The sequence below is a fragment of the Castanea sativa genome, chromosome 6 (genome assembly GCF_040712315.1).
Source record: "Castanea sativa cultivar Marrone di Chiusa Pesio chromosome 6, ASM4071231v1".
NCBI classification, from domain to species: domain Eukaryota; kingdom Viridiplantae; phylum Streptophyta; class Magnoliopsida; order Fagales; family Fagaceae; genus Castanea; species Castanea sativa.
The window spans coordinates 1,088,021-1,113,084 of NC_134018.1; the positions used below are offsets into that span (position 1 = coordinate 1,088,021).

At 32.3% G+C, this 25,064-nt stretch overlaps 2 protein-coding genes across 6 annotated transcripts; both read right to left on the reverse strand.

Moving 5' to 3' along the window:
• Positions 1 to 1,377: 1,377 nt before the first annotated feature.
• On the reverse strand, positions 1,378 to 5,158 carry LOC142639067 (putative amino acid permease 7). The gene is made up of 8 exons (XM_075813166.1): positions 4,986 to 5,158; positions 4,418 to 4,525; positions 4,090 to 4,323; positions 3,889 to 3,982; positions 3,384 to 3,598; positions 2,852 to 2,985; positions 2,484 to 2,711; positions 1,378 to 1,864 (listed from the first exon to the last, which is right to left on the reverse strand). The coding sequence occupies exons 2-8, from the start codon at positions 4,485 to 4,487 to the stop codon at positions 1,463 to 1,465; spliced, it is 1,377 nt and encodes a 458-aa protein (XP_075669281.1). The 5' UTR covers positions 4,488 to 4,525; positions 4,986 to 5,158; the 3' UTR covers positions 1,378 to 1,462.
• Positions 5,159 to 15,760: 10,602 nt separating this feature from the next.
• Positions 15,761 to 24,228, reverse strand: LOC142639066 (putative amino acid permease 7). 5 transcript variants are annotated; one of them, XM_075813163.1, is made up of 8 exons: positions 21,623 to 21,716; positions 18,704 to 18,840; positions 18,376 to 18,609; positions 18,152 to 18,245; positions 17,652 to 17,866; positions 17,119 to 17,252; positions 16,751 to 16,978; positions 15,761 to 16,261 (listed from the first exon to the last, which is right to left on the reverse strand). In XM_075813163.1, exons 2-8 carry the CDS (start codon positions 18,771 to 18,773, stop codon positions 15,860 to 15,862), a joined length of 1,377 nt encoding a protein of 458 aa, XP_075669278.1. In that variant the 5' UTR covers positions 18,774 to 18,840; positions 21,623 to 21,716; the 3' UTR covers positions 15,761 to 15,859. The 5 variants fall into 5 exon arrangements, with proteins under 5 accessions (XP_075669278.1, XP_075669279.1, XP_075669276.1 ...); XM_075813164.1 differs by lacking the exon at positions 21,623 to 21,716 and adding an exon at positions 19,959 to 20,217; XM_075813161.1 differs by lacking the exon at positions 21,623 to 21,716 and adding an exon at positions 19,478 to 20,217 and having other exon boundaries at positions 18,704 to 19,395.
• Positions 24,229 to 25,064: the final 836 nt, after the last annotated feature.

Genomic DNA, 25,064 nt, shown 5'->3' on the forward strand with positions numbered 1-25,064 from the left:
TTATGTATTTCTTATAAAAATGATATTACAACTTTTCTAAAATGATTTATTAACAAATTTTTTAAGGATAGCCGTTAATAAAGCTCTTCTTTTTTTAGAAGGCAAAAATATCATTTTGGCCCTACATTCAGGGCAAGTCCTAAGCCTAGGCCATTTAGACCATGGCCTAAGGCTCCCCTAACATGGAAAGGCCCCCAAATATGGGGGCAGTAAGGTTTTTTTTTTTTTTAATTAAAGAAAAATGCGAGTTAAGTGTACATTTTTTCCCAAAGTCATAATATTCGAGTTATGCTAGTATATTATAAGTTTTATTATATAACTTCTATAAATTGACATGTCACCAATCACTTGAAATAATTCAATTATCATTTATTTTTTTATTGAAGTGTCACCTCATTGTCACATCAGTTTGTAAGCTTTTTGTAATAAAATTTATAGTAAGTTTAGTATTTTCTCCACAAAAAAAAAAAAAAAATGATAGAAATGAAACTTGATCTCCATTAAGTATATGAAAAATACTAAAGCTAATACAAATTTTACGACAAAAATCTTGCAAACTGATGTAACAGTAATGTGATTAGTGTCACTTAAACTATATATAAATGAATGTTTGAATAACTTTTTTTTTTTTTTAATTGGTGATATGCTAATTTGTAAAACGTATATAGTAAGTATCATTAGCTCACTTTGGGTGAATTATTCATATTAATAAGTATGAATTAGTATTAAATTTGAAACAAAAAATATATTAAAAAATAAACTAAATATTATTTAAGTGATATTTAGATATAAAAGGCCCGTTTAAAATTTTCGCCTTAGGCCTTAACAAGAATATAGCAACATTAAATATTACATCTCAGTTTTTAGATATATATATAGATATAAATGTGAAGACTTTTTTCAAAGATAAACGGCAGATATGGATGTGAAGACTTGGAGATTGCAATCAGTGGACATTAATAGAGAATCCAGAGCTAGAGTTAAGAAAGGACTAGCGGTGGCTTTCTTTATGCAGTTCACATTAAAATATGTGAAGCTGTTCTGCATTGATATTGGATGCTTTATTAGATGCATGGGAGATCGTAATGTCAGTCTTGCCTCACTCCTAGAGGAGTTTTTTCCTCATTTCTTTGTAGAAATGTGAGTTTTCACTTTTCTTCATGCTCTTTTGGAATTTAGAACCGTTTATGTGTGAAGCAATTACGAAGATGTTATATATTTGTACATAGATTTGTGGTTAAAATCCACAACAACTAGGGGTTTAGGCATGCCAAGTTCCAAAGTACTATTGTGGTTGTGGATTGCTCAGGAAACAATCCACAACCACAATAGAAATGCAGTCTGAAAGCATTACTACTTAAAGTGAAATCATAGCACCCTGAAACCTTGGATTATATTTATGGTAATGAAACGTAGAGGACATTATTTCTTTTCCCCATTCATTTAGAATTACTGTAATGCATCAGCTCAGTTTGGCACTTATAAGTCCTTCAACTGACCCAATAAAACCTACAACTGTCACAAGAAAGCAAACAAAGCTGAATGTCCTAAGTACAATCCATTTTCTAGTCCAAGCCCCTATTTTCTTTTGTACAAAGTACATTTCCACAGGGAAGTATATAGTCAAAGGCCAAAAATTCAAGGCCCCTAACAGTCCCAAGACTGAATTGAAATAAGGGAAGAGCATTGCAATTCCTGTGGTCGATATAACGTATGCAGTTCGGAAACATAGCCTGAGAAGATTCAACTGACAACCCGGCAACAGTGGGAGTTTGAAGGTGTAGAAATTATTTACAAAGCCACTGTTTGGGAATTTCTTGGCAAACCATCCTTCAGCAAATGCAAAGATTGGCTGACTAAAAATCTGAGAGATAAAATATGGGAAAAAGAATGTAACTACAAACAAGCCAAGGGTTCAAAGCAGTAACTAAAATTCAGTACTGCCTACGATATGGAATCAAAGAAAATGGATTTTCATATATATATATATATATATATATATATATATATATATATATTGGTGGCTAAAACGAATGGGTTATCAATGGTATTTATTTCTTTAAAAAGTGTGATTTGACTAGGATGGAACGTAGAGGAAAACATTTGTTTTAACATAGAAGCATATCCTGATATATTTTCATGAATAATTTTGAAAAGTTGGAATACATTACTTATGCATGTCAAGGAAAATGTCACATAGGATAGGATTTCAGTCTTGTTCAAGAAACCTCTCTTAATAAATATATATTTTAGATTAAAAAAAAAAAATTGTTGCATAAGCCATGATACCTTTGCCAGTCCAGGAAAATGCTTGTTGCTTAAAAAGCTTTCTTCTAAAAAAAAATATTTGTTGCATAAACCAATATTACCTTTTGCCAGTAAAAGTGTCTAGATCATTTGGGCATAAACAAAATATTTACAAGGTCAATGAGAGAGAAAGTTATGGCTTTAGTATTTTTAAATTCTATATTAATTGGTAGTACCTGATATCCTCCTACCAAATGAAGAACAATGCAAGCATTGGCAAAATCAATGAGCCAATAAGGTTCATAGAAACCAAATCCTGTCAATAGATTTCCTGGTGTATCATTTCCAAAGGCTGCATATCCAAAGCATCCACAGCAGAGGTAGAAAAAGGTTGTGACAAAGATGGCAACCATTGAGGCCCTCTTCATGGTCTTGTTTTCTGGAGGAGGAGACTTCAAAGTGTCCTGCATTTAACAAATTTCGGAATTCATTTCAGATACTAATATTATTTGAGTAATTACTAAATATATATTGTTTACTTTAAACTTAAATTTTCTTATGCTTTTGCTTATTATTTGGTTTATTAAGAGACAGTAATCCATACCTGGATCTCAAGAACAATAATTGAGTATGGATAGGCAAAAGCAATGTCCCCAAGTGCTTGGAAGACTAACCATAATTTATTAGCAAGACTAGAAGCTGGTACTCCTGTAATGCTCCCCATAATCTTCCCATTTTCTACAATTAAAAAGACATGAATGTTAATATATAAATGTCAAAGCAGCCAGCTTTTGTACTAGATAAGCAAACATTTCTATTACCCTCCCTTTACATGCTACATACTGAAAATTTTTCTCTGATGAAACCAGATAGTTGTATTAAGCTCATTTGAGTAGAAGTCATTGTTTTGGCAAGTTTGGAGTGACAACAAAATATAAAATTCAAAGTTCTGATTTTGATCCTTTTCATAGGTTATCTCAGCAACCTGATGGTGATGGAGTACTACAGAATTTTAGTGAATGAAATAACTTTTCTTTCTGCTGTACATAGCTTTTAACTGATCAAAACGTTCGTATTTTTTTTTGTAAAATTGGAGGCCCGTAATTGACAAAAAGAAGGCAAATACACATCCATACCTACGACTTTTGCAAAGCCAAGTGAGAATCCTATAATAGAGTAGGTAAAGGACATCAGTGCAGCAACAACTGAAAGCCATTCCATGTTATGGAAATCTGGAATCTGTGACACAACGATCTGAACGAGTCCAAAGAGCAGCATATAAAAAGTATCCCCATATTCACATGCAGCTTGGTGACCTTCTTTGTGATAACAGTTTGATCTTTGAATTGCCCTGCATTAATATATCAAAAAAAGAAAATTATAAGAATTAGGAACAAAATATTTAGCAAACTTGAACTAAAGTAGAATGGGAGAGAGAATAAAAAGAGTGGATTATATACATAGATTAGGAAGAAGACAATCATTATAAAATAAACATTCAAAGGGGCATTATTTGACATTTATTATAAAAAAAAAAAAAATTAAAAAAACCAGAAGAAGAAAAAGATAACTAGAGAGAGATGTGCGGAGACAATTTCCTAATTCAAAAAAATATATTATTACTATTCACAGTTGAAGTACCTCATACTGGAAGCGGTAGTAAATACATAAGCAATACAGGTCCCATACAAGCTCAAATATTGAAGCAAACCACAAAACCACGTGTGTTTTCTTCCTGAACTTCCACTAAATCAAGTCAGGGTGCATATAAAAGATAACTATCTTTGCAAAGCATGTCCTTTAAAGGAAGAAGAAGGAAAAAGAAGTTGGTGCTTGTACTACCAAGATTCACTCTAACAGCATCCATGTAACAGTAGTTTCGTGTCCCGGTTATGGAGTCAGGACACCTGTAACAATCGGAAATGAGGTATACAGAAACATAGGTGACGATTGCAAAACAAAGCAAGGTAACTGGCCCTGCTATCCATCCTAACTGTGAAGTACTCCATGCCAGAGACAAAACTCCAGAGCCAATAACAGCAGTAATGATATGAGCTACGCAACTCCACAAGGTTCCTGATTGAGTTGCCCACAAAAGGGACTGAATTCAAGACTGAATTGAAAGTAAATTTAAAGAAACTAGTGAATGGTCCTAGAAAGAAATCTTTACCGGTTCTTCTTGGATGTCCATCGTCATCATAGGAACAATTAGCTACTTCAAAAGAGTGTTGGACAGCCATGTTTATTTAACTCAAAAGAAGGCCAAGAAGTTTGATACCTGTATACCCAATATAAAGGGCCTAGGAGGCTAAGACACTGAACACAACGCCACAGACCAATATAAAGTCTCCGGACACAAAACACTATGTCACACACACTTCAATGCATAAACAAATACCATGCTTGTTTCAGCTAAAATTTTAAGTTGCTAATTAATTTCCCTCTAAAATAACTAGCTAGCTGTGGCCTCCATTATGTGATGGACAAATATAATGACCATGAGTGACTCTTAACATAAGAATGTTCCATCAGTTCTATGAAGCTATGACCATCACTTCTTCACTCTTATGGAAGCTTTAAATAGGTCCTAAGTGAGCGAATGCATGTGTTTGTGTGTATGTATCAATATCATTGATCAGGTGATTAAAATTACATGCGAATCTTCATTATTTATCTAGTGTTACAATAATTCTAGTAAGCTACTTGATGGATTTTTTTTTTTTTTGGTTAGTACCTACCAGATGGATTAGTAAAAGGAGAAACTTATTTACTTGACACTATTTTGATTGCTTCCCAATTTGACAATCGTTTGAAGTCAGCAATAGGACCTAAAGCCATTCAAGCGTTTTTGAAGCCATTATCAGTGAGATTCTGCAAGGTTAGACTTACAACTTACAAAAGCCTAAACAATATGTAAGGTTAGAACTTACAAGGCTTACAGCTTACAGCTTACAACTTACAAGGCTTTTGCAAGGATATTTCTCAGCATCATGAAGATATATTGTCTCATTTAGAACCTAAACAATATTGGAGAAATTGACTGTCATGTTCATCACGGAATTTTCACCTTCCCTCGTTATTACTTTCTCCCCACTTTATTTAGAATCAAATAACAGCAATGAGTGGGTGAATGGATAGTCTTCTTATCTAACAAAGTAAAAGATTGAAATCAAGCATAATTTTTTTCCTTTGCAACGGACAATACTCCAATAGCTAATGTCTAGAATAAAAAAGGTAGTATCCCTTTTCTCATAGAAAGTTTGATACACAGCCCCTTTAACTGATACTGATTCAAACATGGGACCATTTCTCAAAGGATGTTTCATACTGTTTTTTGACTCTTGTTGCTGTGTTTGTTTTCTCAATAAACCTAACATGACCTTTCACATCATTTGCAAGTTGAGAAACTTTGGACTTGCTTTCAAGAATCTCAAAATCTTACTAGAAAAAGGTGAAAGGAACAGGGGAGACTCACAGTCATGCATGTGTCATCTGCAGCCTTTATATAGTCCTATCATCCTTTGCACTATATTACCGAAGGGTAATGATTCTGAGCTGAAAACATTAACATGAGTCGGCTTTTTCACTTCAATTACCCAGAATGAACTGGTTGTCCAGTGTCCTAACACAACAAGAACCCTGCATCCTTTGCATCTTCTGGTTTTACTAAGCTACAAGTAAAGTGCAAGTTGCGAAATTACTGATCTTGTTAGTAAAGGTGATTGCTGATCTTCTTCCTCACCACCCATATCTCTCCCTTGAAAATTTATCAAGTTCTATTTGTCTTATACTTTTCCAATATCACAAGGCATAGACCAGTGGTGGGGTCATTTAGTGCAAGAGCTTTCATACAATTAGTTGAAAAACAACAGCATCCATCAAATCTAATGCAGCGTAGGCGTGTAGAAGCAGAATCTGTGACACACAATTATAACTCTTCTATGAAACTTAAGTTCTACAAGAATACTAGACTAGTAAGCAAAATAATAGAGAAAACCTATCTAACAAGCTTTTATTAATCAACTCATAACAATAATCAACCTCTCTATAAAGAGTATTTATAGAAATAGAATTTCTCCTACTTAGGAAAAGAAATAATAAACTTACTTCTACTTGAGAAAAGAAAAACAATTTAATTAAGAAAAGAAAAACAATTAAAATCCTAATTCAACTAGAAAAATAATTTTATTTGAACTTATAAAAGCAAATAAATCCTAATTCCACTAGGAATGATAAAACGACATAAAATATTAAAATATTTTCTTCTCCCTTAAACGATCTGCAATAAAATCCTAGAAATGATTGAATGTAACACGTCTTGGCCCCATTGGATAGCCTCACTTCTTTTGATTCATCAAGCACATATTTCTTGGATCTGCAACTCCTAACTATAGAAAGTCTTTATATCACCACCTTCTATACTGATTAAGGAAACAAAGACATGAACGTCTTATATGCTATGCTTTGCTTATACGCATTTAGCTTTGAAAGTTTGGTGGAAATTAAATGAAAGCTACGTGCGCACATCGCACTATTGGGAATATTGAATACCAAAGGTTGGACTTCATCACATGGGATTGATATCAATTTTTTTTTTTTTTTTTTTTTTTGAGAATCGATTGATATCAATTTTGAAATAGTTCTTTTATAACACCTTTTTAAATGACTTTCCTCCAAATTATTGTCAATTTCTAATCAAATTTTTTTTTTTTTTTTTTTTTTTTACAGTCTGTTTTCTTTTTTAGTGAAAAGGGCTTATAAATCATTGTAAATGTTTAATCAAATGTGTTCGTGGTAATACACTAAAAAGATAATTAAATTTAGAATAAAATCGTAATGAAATAAGTTATAGGTACAAGCAGCTCCAGATTCCAAGTTAGGGATTTCGGTGTCATACCATCGTGTTCTTTGTTTTGATTTTAGGGGAAGGGCATTCCCCTTAAATGTTTTTTTTTTTTTTTTTTTTACAGATTTTTCTTATTTCCTTTTAATTCCAAAATTAAAAAAAAAAAAAAAAAAAAAAAAAAGCCAAAACAACGTCGTTTCAGCACCCTTAACGGTAACACCTAACTGAGCTCTAACGAAATATTACACTGACAAAAATTGAAAGTTGGAGAACTAAAATGACAAAAATGAAAGTTATAAGACAAAAATGAAAAAGATTGAAAGTTAGAAAGTTAGTTTTGGATTATTGCCTAAAAATTTTCAATACTCTTAAGACTATAGGTAGTAATTAGTACACAATAAAAATGCTTCATTAATGTTATCATATAAAAGTGATATTATTTCGCTCAAAACTTGACACGTAAGCAAGTTGTGAAAAAACTTTTTAATGTAACCATATCTAATCTTTTGCAAAAAACAATTGATTATTTGGTTAAGAAGGCATTTCTTACTTTAAACATCGGTCCAAAAGCTAGTGCTGATATAAATATATCACTTCCATTATAATTTTTTTTTTTTAAATGTATTTTATTTGTACACCAATCTCCATAACACACCTAGTTAAAATTTTTAATTTTCATTTGCTATTCGACCTTTGTACTATTCTTTTTGTTTCTAGTTTCCACAATGTCACACTCACACTCTCTGCTGCCGCCGCTCACTCACACCAAGGAAATCGGTCGATCGGTAGGTTTGGGAGCATGTTGACAAAAAGTAAGGGCCCATGCACAAGATTCCATCCAATTCCAAATGAAAATTCTTAGTTGACGCTTGTAAATTATTTATTTTCTTTGGCAATACTAATCTCTTACTTATCCTTTATGTTTTGTCTTTTTTTCATTTCAAAGATCCTATTTTGTGGCTGGCGGCCAGGCTTGGCATTTGATTAGGCCGAATCCAGCTGGAAACTGACACTGCAAAGGCCCAATAAGTTAGAGTGTGGGACTACAAACAAGAGTTTCCAGTTTCCACAGCCCAAGTCCCTACAGCTATCTTCATCTTCATGTCAATGCAACAATATAAAATGGGCACGTGCGTCGAAAAGTTATTATAGTTAAGATGTATTTTAAATTTTCTTTGATGAGAAAAGGACAAAAAATTATTTAATTGATTTTTTTATATATTTCTTTAAAAAAAATTATATTACAACATTCCTAAAATGATTAATTAATAAATTCCTTAAGGACAGCTGTTGATAGTGTACTTCCTTTTTTGAAGACGAAAATACCATTTTGGTCTCTATATTTTGAGGTCACGAATATTTTGGTTCCTGTATTTTGATAACAGCCAATTTGTTCCATGTTAGAAAAAATAAATACAAGATTTTAATATCGTAAGAAAAGTGTAATTTTATTAAGAAACTACCAACATTATGATAAGAATTTGACATATTTGTCAACGAAACAACTTTTCTTTCTATACAAACCTTTGTTCGCAAAGCATTATTCAAGTGGATTGAATTAAATAGAACGAACTAAAATAACTTTAGTATAAGTAATAAAAAATAGCATATCATATTGAGCTAAAAAGGTATGAGAGAATGGTTTTGGATAGGATAGAAGGATGGAAAAGAATTGTTAAGTCTTGTAGTGTTGGCTAATACCATGACAAATTTCATTCATTGTATTTGCGTTTCAATATTTCTTTGTTTCTATGTAAATATTACATGTACTGGGCTTGAGGTTTGGAGTGGTCCAAGTGCAAAAGAGGAAGTGCACTGAAGTGTTTGTCGTACCTACAAACTGCATTGGTAAAAGGCAAAAGATTGTACGAAGATCAAGTTTGAAAAGCTGTTGACCAGTGAGTTCATACGCAGCTTGCCCCATGCTCATACCTTCAGCATGGTAGAGCATTTTGTTACGAAATTCTCTACTATACCAGCCCTCTTTCCCACCAATATTAGTCTAATTTTCCATGAAATTGTAATCCTAATTCCCACCTAAATATGTGAAAGGACTGACCATATTATCAAATACTAGTCGCAAAACCAACCAATGCGCGGAAAAATTTGATATAATTATTTTTTATTGGTAATTATTGAGTTAATATATTAGATTGTATATATACTTTTAAAAAGTCAATATGTGTTATTTGAAATTATGTTTTAAATTAGAAGTTTTTTGTAGTGTAACAAAATATATTTTGTAGTTAGGTATTATATATGGTGAGATATGTATGAAAACACAATACAATAATATATTTTTATAGGTATATTTTTCTCCAAAACATAGATCCATATCTCTATCTTCCTCACAGTTGAAACTAAGTGAAAAAGTAAATAAAGATAAATATGCAATAGATCATAATCAATAAATAATATATCATAAAGCAGAAATATTAAATAAAATAAAATGCAAAAAGCAATTTTTTTTCATCATATGAACATATGAAAAAAATCTAGCAATATATATCTCTTCAAATTCTTAAACCACATAATAACTTAGATTTTATAATAAATTAAACCAACCCATCCATCATGACATTGCAATTTAGTCTAGATATAATAATTATATCAAAATCACGTTTTGTTGATTTTGTCTCATAATCCAAAAATATCATCTATATATGTAATAAGATCTTTAAAGAGTATTATATGATGGAGAATTCTTAATTTGAGCAAACGATTATAATATATATATATATATATATATATATATATATATATATATATATATATATAAAGAGAGAGAGAGAGAGAGAGAGAGAGTGAGAGAGATGTAGATGGTGGTGGAGGGGGGATAATGGGGTTTGAACCACAAACATGGGACACCATAAAGAATGTCGCTAGACTATCACTTGAACCCCCAAAATTTAATCTAAGGGGCTAGATGTGAGGACATCGGGAATTCCAACAAAGAAATAATCAAGTTCCTTGAGTATCTATACATAAAAAATAAAAATAATTAAAAAAAAAAAAAAAGGATACTGCTGCTCTAGAATAAATTATATTTTGTCTTATTCTCTTTTTGGCCATTTCCTTAAAGATGATCAACTAAGCAAAATAAAAGTTTACCAAGAAAGCTCAGATCAGTAAAAAATTTGATGGTAGCCCAATTATTTGTAATAGAATGACCAAAATAAAAATAACAAACGGATTTGAGAAAAACACATAAGATTTCTAAAAGAAAATTTACCAAACAAATGAGATGCAACAATAACAAAAATTACAACACTGAATATTTTTTTACGTTTTTGATACTCTACAAATAAAGACATTCATAATCAATATGTTTCAATAGGGCAAATAAAATTGCATTGACAATTCTAAGTTAATTAACAATAAGAAAAGCCAATATCATTGAAATGACTAACCATATTATCGAATACTAGTGGCAAACCCGTGCATTGCACGAAAAGATTTGATATAATTATTTTTTATTGGTAATTATTGAATTAATATATTAGATTGTATATTTTTAAAAAGTCAATATGTGTTATTTGAAATTATGTTTTAAATTAGAAGTTTTTTGTAGTGTAACAAAAAATATTTTGTAGTTAGGTATTATATATAGTGAGATACATATGAAAACACAATGGAATAATATATTTTTATAGGTATATTTTTCTCCAAAACATAGATCCATGTCTCTATCTTCCTCGCGGTTGAAACTAAGTGAAAAAGTAAATAAAAATAAATATGCAACAGATCATAATCAATAAATAATATATTATAAAGTGGAAATATAAAATAAAATAAATGCAAAAGGCAAAAGGATTTTTTTTTTAATTCTTAAATTACATGATAACTTAGATTTTATAATAAATTAGAACAACCCATCCATCATGACATTGTAGTGTAGTCTAGATAAAATAATTATATAAAAATCACGTTTTGTTGATTTTGTATCATAAACCAAAAGTACCATCTATACATCTAATAAGATCTTTAAAGAGTAACATATGATGGAGAATTCTTAATTTGAACAGACGATTATACACACACACACACACACACACACACACACACACACACATATATATATATATAAAGAGAGAGAGAGAGAGAGAGAGAGAGAGAGAGAGAGAGATGGTGGTGGAGGGGGGATGGTGGGGTTTGAACCACAAACATGGGACACCATAAAGATCGTTGCTAAGCTATCACTTGAACCCCTAAAAATTAATCTAAAAGGCTAGACATAAGGATATTAGGAATTCCAACAAAGAAATTGTGGCCACCCAAGACTGCTTTGACGAAAGTATTTAGGTCATAATTTATTATGGGTGAGTTAAGTCTCAATCCTACGGATTAGGCCCCAAACTTTACTTGGTTCCTCTCAATTCCCCTATGTTTCCCTGTGTTTCTCCTCTCTCTCGCTCTCTCACTCCCCAGATTTTCCAACCCCTCAACATCCACCTTCTTCCCCTTCTTATAATCTCTTGTTAGTGGGCTGATCATCATTACCTTCCCCCTTCACACATATTCCTATTTTCATCAGAATCCCAAGGGATCCTTATGACTTTAGAGGATTCTCTTGAAACTTGTTCCAGACACCAGATAGTGTTCGGTGGTGGTTCCCCAATGGCACTATCAGTCCTCGACTACCAATCTCACTAGGTTCATGTTTCACCCTGACTTCTTTCATTATTGGTCAGCCTTTAGCCGGCCACTTAAGAATCCCTCAAGTAGTCGTCTCCTTGGTCACAATCCCGACCTCAGGGTTGGGCCCATTGTGATAGGGCCCAGGGTTATCTCTCTCCCTGTGTACCAAGCTTAATTCGTCTGTTGGGCCTTAGGTTTTATGTTGGGTTTTGATCCAATGGGTAAAAATGGGTCACTTGGGCCTAACTCCCCCCACAGAAATAATCAAGTTCCTTAAGTATTTATACATAAAAATAATAATAATAATAATAATAATAGCATAATGCTACTCTAGAATAAATTATATTTTGTCTTATTCTCTTTTTGGCCCTTTCGTTAAAGATGATCAACTAAGCAAAGTAAAATTTTTCCAAGAAAGCTCAGATTAGCAAAAAATTTGGTGTTGGAAATGCCGATTATTTGTAATAGAATGACCAAAATAAAAATAACAAACGGATTTGAGAAAAACACATAAGATATTTAAAAGAAATTTTACCAAAAAAATGGGATGGAACAATAACAAAATTACTATATTGAATACTTTTTTACTTTTTTGATACTCTACAAATAAAGACAAAAAAAATGTTCATAATCAATGTGTTTCAATAGACCAAATAAAATTGCATTGAAAATTCTAAGTCAATTAACAATAACAAAAGCCAATATCATTGAAAATTTTGGCAAGGAAAACAACAAAATCACATCACAAAATGTAAGAATGCTAAAAAGAAATTTTTTAAAAAAGATCACTTTTGATTGTGCATTTTGTTCACCTCAATAGTCTTCCTATTGTTGCCTTAACTTTGAAAATTTCTAACAAAAACAATCGATGTCTTCTCAAAATGGTGAAAATTAAAGCTTGATTGAAAAATATGGAGAACAATTATTATTGCACTAAAATTTTTGTTGTAGATGATGGGGTGATCATATCTAGAATGTGCATTGGTATATATAACATTGCAAAACTTAAATAAATAATCAATGTGTGACTGAGAGAGTGATGAGGTTGTGAAAAACTGAAATTTTAGAAGAGAAAACAATATAACGGTAAATAAACAAAAAGACACTGAATGCAACTCTAAGCTGGAGATTTGGGTGCTAAAGTTCGGTTTGGATACTTGAAATTTTAATTGTATCCACTAAAAAGATAATGAATTATTCAGTTTTAACAATTACTTAAAATTAGAAAGAATAAAACAAAAAGTTGAAATCAATTTGGGTAGCTAGATAGTCATGTACTTGTATCCAACAAATAGTAACATTTGTAATTTGGAACAAAAAAATTTGCATTTAAGACAATTGAATAGCAAGGTAGTGCATCAATAGGTTTGCCCATGAATTATATTTAATTCTTTTATATAAAAAATAGAAAAATCAGATATCATAAACAATTAAATGAATAAAAAAAAAAGAGTATGATGTAACTGTTAAGGTGGCTCAACAAGAGCATGACAACATTAAATTTTATGTCTTAACTTTTAGCATTTTTTTTACCTCTTTTCATTAAAAAAAATTTTTTCTATTACCCAAAAGTTCATGTTAACTTATTTTTACTATTATCTCATTAATTTATCATTAATTACCTGAGCTTATATCACATCTTTCTCTCTTCTTCATGTCTTTTAGCATACCCACTATTTTAATATTAAAAAAAAAACAAAAAAAAGTACTAATAGTAATAACTAATCAAATAAGCCTCTAGGAAGAGATAGAGAGACATAAAACTGTTGTAGATTACTAAATGAAATGCATTGTTTCACTATTATCAAAATAAAAGACCTGAGATTGAAAAAGCATTTGTAAGAGAGAAAGAGGAATCTAAGGAGCCGTTACCTCCATCATATTGGCCTCCCACTATCATTAAACCCCCAAAACCCATACGAGTAATTATTTTTTTTCTTTTTAAATTAGGGGCTTAAATATTATTTATGTTTGGGTAATTTGGTTAGATAGATTTTGTTTTAGGCATATAAGTAGAGAGAATATTTGGTTCAGAATGTAAAGTCATATTTTATCATGGTTTTTAAATTATTTATTAGACACATGAATACACACTTGCCTACACTATGTCTTAATGTCCCACTATCAATGAGTACAAGATAGTGAGAAAGTTGAGCATACTTCATTTCATGGTATGCAATCTAAGAACACAACACAAATCAATTGATTTTCATGTTCTTATTACTCTTTTGTATTTATTTTTGGTTTCATGACTTAGGATTCATTTGGTTGGAGGTGTAGAAAAGTAGGAGGAAAGAGAATGGTAAAAAGATGGAAAAGTGGGAAAAAAAAAAAAAAAGATTTTAACTTCTCTCATTTTTGTTTGGTTCGGAGTGAAAAGTGAAGGGATAGAAAAAATGAGTTTATATAAATTTACTCATACACCCTTATTAAAAAATGATGGCCAAGTAAAACAAAAAAGTGTCAAAAAAAAAAAACAATCACCCAATTTATTATAAAAAAAAAATCATGTCTAGTTAAACAAAGAAATAGGAAAAAAAAAAAAAACAAAAACAAAAGAAGAAAAAGAAGGCAACGTCCAGCCTAGGTAAGGAAAAGGCAAAAAAAAAAAAAAAGGGGGAGGCAACATCCCCAAGACTACACAAAAAAGAAAAGAAAAAAAGGAATTGGACGAATTGCCCATGTGTAAGTGCACATGGGAATCTTAATTTGTCCATTAAGTAGCCTCATTTTTTTTCTTTTCACTTTTCTCTCCAATTTGGGAAGAAAAATTTTTGGTGGGCCTGGAGAGAAAAAACTTGAGCTCCACCATTTATTTTCCTTCCTCCTTACCCAACCAAACACACTCCAAAAAGCTTTTCTTCCCATTTTCTTCCCAAAGTTTTCCATTTGCCCTATTTCACCTCCAAATAAACACACCCTTAAAAAAAAATAATAATCTTACCTTGCAAAAACCTCATGTGGAAGTGCATGCGGTCCTGCTATGTGGCACTCTAATTTTGCATTTAGCATTTTTTATTTCTACCCAAAAGTTCACATTACTTTATTTTTACGATTATATCATTAATCTCTCATTAATTGTCTGAGCTTACACCACACATTTATCTCTTTTTCCTATCTTTTAGCATACCCATCGTTTTAGTTTTTTTTTTTTTTTTTTAAAAAGGACTAATAGTAATAACTAATAAATAACTAAATAAGGTCTTGGGGAGCAATAGAGAGACAAAAATGTTGTTAATTGTTAAATAAAATGCAACTGTTTCACTATTACCAAAATAAAAAACTTGAGATTGACAAAGCATTTGTAAGAGAGAGAAAGATGAATTTAAGGGGCCGCCACCTCCATCATATCGGCCTCCCACCACCATTAAGTTGTTGAAACCCCTACAAGTAATTTTATTTTTATTTTTTATTTTTAAATTAGGGGCTTAAATATGATTTAGGTTTAGGTAATTTGGTTGGATAATTTTTTTTTTTTTTATGTATATAAGTAGAGAGAATTTTTGGTATTCAATGTAATGTCATATACTATTACGGTTTTAAATCATCTGTAAGACACATGCATACGCACTTGCTCACATCGTGTCTTAATGTTACATTATGTGAAGACTTTGTAGATTGCAATCAGAGAACATTAATTGCGGATCCAGAGCTAGAGTTGAGAAAGGACTAGCGGCGCCTTTCTTTGTGCAGATCATATTAAAATATGTGAAGCTGTTCTACATTGATATTGGATGCTTCATTAGATGTAAGGGAGATCGTAATGTCAGTCTTACCTCACTCCAAGAGGAGTTTTTTCCTCATTTCTTTGTAGAAATATGAGTTTTCAATTTTCATGCTCTTTTGGAATTCAGCACCGTTTATATGTGAAGCAATTATGAAGATGTTATAAATTTGTACATAGATTTGTGGTTAAAATCCACAAAAACTAGGTGTTTAGGCATGCCAACTTCCAAAGTACTATTGTGGTTGTGAATTGCTCAGGGGAACAAGCTGAGAAATGTAGTCTGAAAGCATTACTGCTTAAAGTGAAATCATAGCACCCTGAAACCTTGGATTATATTTATGGTCATGAAAAGTTGAGGACATTATTTCTTTTCCCCATTCATTTAGAATTACAGTAATGCATCAGCTCAGTTTGGCACTTATAAGTCCTTCAAGTGACCCAATAAAACCCACAACTGTCACAAGAAAGCAAACAAAGCTGAATGTCCTAAGTACAATCCACTTTCTAGTCCAAGCCCCTATTTTCTTTTGTACAAAGTACATTTCCACAGGGAAGTATATAGTCAAAGGCCAAAAATTCAAGGCCCCTAACAGTCCCAATACTGAATTGAAGTACGGGAAGAGCATTGCAATTCCTGTGGTCAATATAACGTATGCAGTTCGGAAACATAGCCTGAGAAGATTCAGCTGAAAACCAGGCAACAGTGGGAGTTTGAAGGTGTAGAAATTATTTACAAAGCCACTGTTTGGGAATTTCTTGGCAAACCATCCTTCAGCAAATGCAAAGATTGGCTGACTAAAAATCTGAGAGATAAAATATGGGAAAAAGAATGTAACTACAAACAAGCCAAGGGTGCAAAGAATTAACTAAATTCAGTACTGCCTACAATATGGAATCAGAGACAAGGGGTTATCTTTTTTTCTTTTTCTTTTTTTTCTGGTGGCTAAAATCAATGGGTTATCAATGGTATTTATTTCTTTAGAAAGTGGGATTTGACTATGATAGAAGATAAAGGAAAACATTTGTTTTAACAAAGAAGCATGTGCTAATATATTTTCCTGAATAATTTTGAAAAGTTGGGATGCATTAAGGAAAATGTCACATAGGATTTAAGTCTTGTTCAAGAAACCTCTTTTTTAAAAAAATAGTTAAAAAAAAAAAAAAAAACTTTGTTGCATAAGCCATGATACCTTTTACCAGTCCAGGAAAATGCTTGTTGCTATTTTTAGAAGGTCAATGAGAAAGTAAGTTACAGCTTTGCTATTTTTAAATTCTATATTAATTGGTAGTACCTGATATCCTCCTACCAAATGAAGAACAATGCAAGCATTGGCAAAATCAATGAGCCAATAAGGTTCATAGAAACCAAATCCTGTCAATAGATTTCCTGGTGTATCATTTCCAAAGGCTGCATATCCAAAGCATCCACAGCAGAGGTAGAAAAACGTTGTGACAAAGATGGCAACCATTGAGGCCCTCTTCATGGTCTTGTTTTCTGGAGGAGGAGACTTCAAAGTGTCCTGCATTTAACAAATTTCGGAATTCATTTAAGATACTAATATTATTTGAGTAATTACTAAATATATAATGTTTACTTTAAACTTAAATTTTCTTATGCTTTTGCTTATTATTTGGTTTATTAAGAGACGGTAATCCATACCTGGATCTCAAGAACAATAATTGAGTATGGATAGGCAAAAGCAATGTCCCCAAGTGCCTGGAAGACTAACCATAATTTATTAGCAAGACTAGAAGCTGGTACTCCTGTAATGCTCCCCATAATCTTCCCATTTTCTACAATTAAAAAGACATGAATGTTAATATATAAATGTCAAAGCAGCCAGCTTTTGTACTAGATAAACCAAACATTTCTTTTACCCTCCCTTTACATGCTACATTCTGAAATTTTTTCTCTGATGAAACCAGATAGTTGCATTAAGCTCATTTGGGTAGAAGTTATTGTTTTGGCAAAGTTTGGAGTGACAAGAAAATATAAAATTCAAAGTTCTGATTTTTATCCTTTTCATAGGTTATCTTAGCAACCTGATGATGATGGAGTACTACAGAATTTTAGTGAATGAAATAACTTTTCTTTCTGCTGTCAATAGCTTTTAATTGATCAAAGAGTTTTTGTTTTTGTTGTAAAATTGGAGGCCTGTAATTGGCAAAAAGAAGGCAAATACACATCCATACCTATGACTTTTGCAACGCCAAGTGAGAATCCTATAAAAGAGTAGGTAAAGGACATCAGTGCAGCAACAACTGAAAGCCATTCCATGTTATGGAAATCTGGAATCTGTGACACAACGATCTGAACGAGTCCAAAGAGCAGCATATAAAAAGTATCCCCATAATCACATGTAGCTTGGTGACCTTCTTTGTGATAACAGTTTGATCTTTGAATTGCCCTGAATTAATATATCAAAAAAAAGAAAATTATAAGAAATAGGAACAAAATATTTAGCCAACTTGAACTAAAGTAGAAATGGGAGAGAGTAAAAAGAGTGGATTATATACATAGATTAGGAAGAAGACAACCATTATAAAATGAACATTCAAAGGAACATTATTTGAAATTTATTATAAAAAATAAAATAAAAATCATAAGAAGAAAGAGATAACTATAGAGAGATGTGCAGAGACAATTTCCTAATTCTAAAAATTATATTATTCACTATTCACAGTGAAAGTACCTCATACTGGAAGCGGTAGTAAATACATAAGCAATACAGGTCCCATACAAGCTCAAATATTGAAGCAAACCACAAAACCACGTGTGTTTTCTTCCTGAACTTCCACTAAATCAAGTCAGGGTGCATATAAAAGATTACAATCTTTGCAAATCATGTCCTAAGTCAAAGATTATATAGAACCTTTTAATGAAAAAGAAGGAAAAAGAAGTCGGTGCTTTTACTACCAAGATTCACTCTAACAGCATCCATGTAACAGTGGTTTCGTGTCCCAGTTATGGAGTCAGGACACCTGTAACAATCGGAAATGAGGTATACAGAAACATAGGTGATGATTGCAAAACAAAGCAAGGTAACTGGCCCTGCTATCCATCCTAACTGTGAAGTACTCCATGCCAGAGACAAAACTCCAGAGCCAATAACAGCAGTAATGATATGAGCTACGCAACTCCACAAGGTTCCTGATTGAGTTGCCCACAAAAGGGACTGAATTCAAGACTGAATTGAAAGTAAATTTAAAGAAACTAGTGAATGGTCCTAGAAAGAAATCTTTACCGGTTCTTCTCGGATGTCCATCGTCATCATAGGAACCATTAGCTACTTCAAAAGAGTGTTGGACAGCCATGTTTATTCAACTCAAAAGAAGGCCAAGAAGTTTGATACCTGTATACCCAATATAAAGGCCTAGGAGGCTAACACACAGAACACTATGTCACAGACCAATATAAAAGTCTCCGGACACAAAACACTATGTCACACATACATCAATGCATAATCAAATACCATGCTTGTGACAGCTAAAATTTTATGTAGCTAATTATTCTCCCTCTAAAATAACTAGCTAGCTGTGGCCTCCATTATGTGATGGTCAAATATAATGACTATGAGTGACTCTTAATGAAGGCTTCTATAACATAAGAATGTTCCATCAGTTCTATGAAGCTATGACCATCACTTCTTACTCTTACAGAAGCTTTAAATAGGTCCTAAGTGAGCGAATGCATGCGTTTGCGTGTATGTATTAATATCATTGATCAGGTGATTAAAATTACATGCGAATCTTCATCATTTATTTAGTGTTACTATAATTCTAGTAAGCTACTTGATGGATTTTTTTTTTGGTTAGTACCTACTAGATGGATTACTAAAAGGAGAAACTTATTTACTTCCCAATTTGGCAATCGTTTGAAGTCAGCAATAGGACCTAAAGCCATTCATGCGTTTTTGAAGCCATCATCAGTGAGATTCTGCAAGGTTAGACTCACAACTTACAAAAGCCTAAACAGTATGCAAGGTTACAACTTACAAGGTTTACAGCTTACTAGTTACAAGGCTTTTGCAAGGATATTTCTCAGCATCAAGAAGATATATTGTCTCATTTAGAACTTAAACAATATTGGAGAAATTGGCTGTCATGTTCATCATGGAATTTTCACCTTCCCTCTTTATTACTTTCTCCCTACTTTATTTAGAATCAAATAATAGCAATGAGTGGGTGAATGGATAGTCTTCTTATCTAACAAAGTAAAAGTTTGAAATCAAGCATAATTTTTTTCCTTTGCAATGGACAATACTCCAATTGCTAATTTCCAGAAAAAAAAGGTAGTATCCCTTTTCTTAAAGAAAGTTTGATACGCAGCCTCTTTAACTAATACCGATTCAAACATAGGACCATTTCTCAAAGGACATTTCATCCTGTTTTTTGACTCTTGTTGCTGTGTTTGTTTTCTCAATACACCTAACATAACCTTTCACATCATTTGCAAGTTGAGAAACTTTGGACTTGCTTTCAAGAATCTCAAAATCTTACTAGAAAAAGGTGAAAGGAACAGGGGAGACCCACAGTCATGTGTCAGCTGCAGCCTTTATATAGTCCTATCATCCTTTGCACAATATTACCAAAGGGTAATGCTTCTGTGCTGAAAACATTAACACGAGTCAGCTTTTTCACTTCAATTACCCAGAATGAACTGGCTGTCCAGTGTCCTAATACAACAAGAACCGTGCATCCTTTGCATCTTCTGGTTTTACTGAGCTACAAGGAAACTGCAAGTTGCGAAATTACTGAAACTAGTAAGTTCAAGCAATATGACACCCCCTTGTACTTGCAGACATGGAACAGGTATCTGCTTGTTTACATATACACCACAAGTGCCTCTTATTATCATATTTATTGACAACAAAAGCATCTAACTTTGGAGGCCATACCATTTTTACTTCCAACGGTAATAGCATCTCCACTGCAATACTGATTCCAAGTTTCCTATTATTACACATAAACTTGCAGCAATTGATACACAATAAAAGTGTTGTCATTGGTAAGATTATATCAAAATTTGACACGAGTGAATTGTGAAAAAGGTTATGTTGCTAGTGTCTCTTTATTGCAACCATATCATAATCTTTTTCAAAAAGCAATTCCCTCTTTCATTAAGAAAGCATTTCTTACTTTAAGCGTTGGTTTAGAAGTTGGTACCGATCTAAATATAGAGTGGTGATAGTTACACACCGTGTGTACGAGACACACAATAGCATGTCAGCTGAAATCGTTTTTTGAAAATATGATTTGAGTAAAATTTTTGATCATTTCACAATTTTAACTGAAATAAGTTGTATATAACAGGATATAGCCTTAAATATAATGCTTCCATAAAAAATAAAAATGTATATGCCTAGTTAAAATTTTCAATTTTCATTTGCTACTCGACCTTCTACTTTTCTTTGACATTATTGCTCTGCTGCCTTCTCACACATACCAAGGGAGATGAAAGCAAGTATGTTGACAAAAATTCCAAGGTCCCATGCCCAAGATTCCATCCAAATGTAAATTCTTAATTGACCCTACATTATTTATTTTGCTTTGGGAATACTAACCTCATCCTTTATGTTTTGTCTTTTTCATTTGAAAGGTCCAATTTTGTGGCTTGGCATTTGATTAGGCCAAATCCAGCAGGAAACTGACACTGGAAAGGCCCCATAAATTACAGTGTGGGACTAGAAACAAGAGTTTCCATAGCCCAAGTCCCCAGTGTTTTACATATATCATTTAGTTTGAGTGTTTTACAGGTTTACTACATCATCAATAACATAAATAGATATTAAAATAGGAATAAAAAAAAAATTTAATATCAATGGCATGATAAAATTTAAATCACCCATAAATAGCCAAAGTTTTAAAAACTCTATAGTAAAGTTAACGTGAGAACACTACAGTCTCTATATAATCCTCTGTAAGTATAATCATTGTCAAACTCTAAGCTTAGAAAATTCTCATTCTCAAAGGACAATGACAACAACTAACAACAAAGCTTAATCTCAAAATTTTGACGTCGACTACGGATATTCAACAGATTAATTGGTAATAAAGTATATGACAAAAAAAACAAGCAAAAAAAATAAATAAATAATTGAGGAAGAAAAAAAAACCTATATTTCAATGCAGAATAGAAAGAGAAAGTGGTTCATGAAGAATACTTTATGCTGCTAGCAGAGGTGATGACATAGGCAATTGCGGTCCCACATAAGCTCTCCTGCACAATCACTCCACACACCTTATGGCTCTTCTCTCCTATAATTATACATTATAGAGTCAATGTGCTGACTAGTGGAGTCTATATATGTAGGTTTGGTGCAGTAAGAAAGTTACTCTTTCTTTTTTAGCGAACCACAATTTAGGGCTCTGGTCAGAGTTTTGCCACTTTAATATTGCTTGTTTTGGTCTTATTGTGTAAAATTGGAATGCTTAGTTAATTACTAGGGTCTATTCATTAAAAAAATTATAATAACTTGTTTTGTCCACGTGATGATTGTGATAGTGTGATGCTAGTAATTCCCATCTTTTGACACCGATCAACGTTAGAAAATGTTAAGGTGAAATTCATTCAAATGTACTGTATATTTATTTCTGTCTTGAATGTTTATTCACCTTAAAACAAAACTGACAGATGAGACAGATCAAAGAGAAAACAGAAATGAAAGAGATCTATATAATATTTTGCTAATCAGAGCCTTAACCTGTTCTCACCTAACTCAATCACACACTGGAAATTATAGATTAATAAATGCAATATAAGTAGCGTAACAAACCACAATTCTTGATTATTTTTTTTGGCTACGTGGTGGTCCACAGTTTAGAAATTTCAACTTGTAAGACAAATATCACTAGCTAAGAGTCTAAGACCATGCATTATTGATTGACTGTTGAGATGTAAATCACGTGACATAGATATAGGTTAGAAGAGTTGGATTGAAATCTCTCACCTAAAAAAAACTTGACAGCTTTCATATAGGACCTATTTCTAGCTGGGCCACATTCAGGATCTGGGTATCTATAGCAATCACATAGAAGGTTTGTGGAAACAATGGTGATGCCTGCAAAGGCTATCATGAGCAATGGACCTGCAATCCACCCAAGCTGAGCGACACTCCATGCAAGAGACAAAACTCCTGCCCCAATAACTCCTGTTATTATATATGCTATTGAAGTCCACAAGGTCCCTTCACAAGAATAAATATTAATATTAGCCCAGAAAGTTGTTACATGAAAGCTTAATTAAAGTATATTCTAATTGATTCTCAAAACTAAATTAAAAAAAAAAAAAAAAAAAAGTATATTCTAAGAGGGAGGATGAGGCATGAAATTCATGCTTGGATAAATTCAATATAAGATTCCAATTTCAATAACATGCTTTGTATAAATAATAATTGAACTATATAGAAAAGGAGCTGCCAAGAGTCAAGACTCAAGAATGGTAGGTATCTAAATTAAAGTTGGGACCATTTTTGGTGTTTTAAGTACCTCTTTACAAATATTGACCTCCGATATTCCTACCTACCAAACTATTGTACAGTGTATATTGCTGAATCACAGTTTGGAGAATGATAATAGGCAATAGGATTTACAAACAAAGTGTGTGTTTGGCTCCAAATTAAAAAGCCAACTTATTTTACTATTCAGTTTATTTTTGCTATTATTCATAGGTTTTACTGCAATTTTTGATATTATTCATATATCTCACTGTACTATTTCAGCTAACTTTTACTTTTATCTACAGTACTTTTAACAAAATAAGCGAATCCCAAACAAATGAAGAATTATATATATATATATATACACGGGTCTACCAAAAAAAAATTTAGAAAGCCCAAAAACTAACTTTTTTTGGCACTTCCCCATAAGTAATCTTAGAGAAAAAAATATCCAGAATCCACTTGAATTGATATTTCATATTTTCTCCAGCAATTGAAGATAGAGATTTGCCTTCAACTTTTGGAGATGGAATGCATATCTTGTGCATCCATTACATGCAGGACATGGTCTATTTATGTGCAAGTCACCACTTACTATGAGACATGCACAACTATTTCTCCTCCATAATGAAGATAGCTTCTCAGTTGGAAAATGGTCCTCTGCTACTAATAGCAGAAGATTTGGTAATATGGCACTGCACTAAAAGATATGATTTCAAGATTTCAACTTCCATCATTGCCCATATTAGACTTAACTACACCATAATCATATACCAAAAGAGAAAAAGGAGAGAAGACATCCAAAGAAAATGAAAGCTCTTAGGATAGATATGATCAAGGAAACATAAAGCCAAAACCAAATGTGTGGAAAGTAAAGACTATATACCTTATCTTGTAGAACTCTACCAAAAAGATAAGAAGAAATGAAACCATAGTATATGCAATTTGCAACCAATTACCTGTTCTTTTGAAAGGCTCCTCAGTTTCATCAGGTTGAGAAGAGCTTGTAAGTAAAGGTGATTGCTGATCTTCTTCCTCACCACCCATATCTCTCCCTTGAAAATTTATCAAGTTCTATTTGTCTTGTACTTTTCCAATATCACCAGGCACAGACCAGTGGTGGGGTCATTTAGTGCAAGAGCTTTCATACAATTAGTTGAAAAACAACAGGATCCATCAAATCCCAGAAAGGATTGAATGTAACACGTCTTGGCCCCATTGGACAGCTTCACTTCTTTTGATTCATCAAGCACATATTTCTTGGATCTACCACTCCTAACTGTAGAAAGTCTTATATCACCACCCTCTATACTGATTAAAGAAACAAAGACATGAAAGTCTTATATGCTTTGCTTATACGCATTTAGTTTTGAAAGTTTGGTGGAAATTAAATGAAAGCTACGTGCGCACATTGTACTATTGGGAATTTTTTTTTTTTTTTTACAAGATAGAATTTTACACTAGTCTAATCTAAGTGTATATGTGTGTAAAGCTCTCTCCTGAAAACTTGAACCCCGGCTCTTGCCCCCCACACTCTACAAACACTTATACTTATGGAATGACCATTGCACCAAAAGTGTACAGTGGTACTATTGGGAATATTGATCGGCAAAGGTTGGACTTCATCACATGGGATTGATATCAACATTTTTTTTTTTTTTGAGAATTGATTGATATCAATTTTTAAATGGTTCTTTTCTAACACCTTTTTAAATGACTTTCTTCCAAATTATCGTCAATTTCTAATCAAATGTTTTTTTTTTTTTTTTTACAATCTGTTTTCTTTTTTAGTGAAAAGGGCTTATAAATCATTGTCAATGTTTAATCAAATGTGTTCGTGATAATACACTAAAATATAATAAAAATTAAAAAGATAATTAAAATTAGAATAAATCGTAATGAAATAAATTATAGGTAGGGAAAAAAATTAGAACGAATTAAACTAGTTAGATTGAAGTATGAAAATCTCACTTTCTTCAAGGAAATTCAAACTCTCTGCAGTTGGCAATTCCACAAATCAATTCAGCAAAATTTCTAGTTGACTTGTCCCTCTAGGACACAATAGCCTGACTGTGTGGCTAGTTGAACCCTAAAAAAACGAGTTGGTTTTCCTTACACCTATCTGATCACATTAGATTGAGTGTCTTCAAATCACTCATGAATTATG

What these genes read in the sequence shown, in the direction of transcription:
- LOC142639067 (XM_075813166.1), bottom strand. Translation starts at nt 4,487, where the DNA reads ATGGCTGTCCAACACTCTTTTGAAGTAGCTAATTGTTCCTATGATGAC. An exon ending in TGGACATCCAAGAAGAACCG is followed by an intron (nt 4,324 to 4,417) that starts GTAAAGATTTCT and finishes CAACTCAATCAG; the next exon opens with GAACCTTGTGGAGTTGCGTA. An exon ending in TTATTGTTCTTGAGATCCAG is followed by an intron (nt 2,712 to 2,851) that starts GTATGGATTACT and finishes TGTTAAATGCAG; the next exon opens with GACACTTTGAAGTCTCCTCC.
- LOC142639066 (XM_075813160.1), bottom strand. Translation starts at nt 23,944, where the DNA reads ATGGGTGGTGAGGAAGAAGATCAGCAATCACCTTTACTTACAAGCTCT. An exon ending in GGAGCCTTTCAAAAGAACAG is followed by an intron (nt 22,646 to 23,856) that starts GTAATTGGTTGC and finishes ATTCTTGTGAAG; the next exon opens with GGACCTTGTGGACTTCAATA. An exon ending in ATTTGGTAGGAGGATATCAG is followed by an intron (nt 16,262 to 16,750) that starts GTACTACCAATT and finishes TTTATCTCTCAG; the next exon opens with ATTTTTAGTCAGCCAATCTT.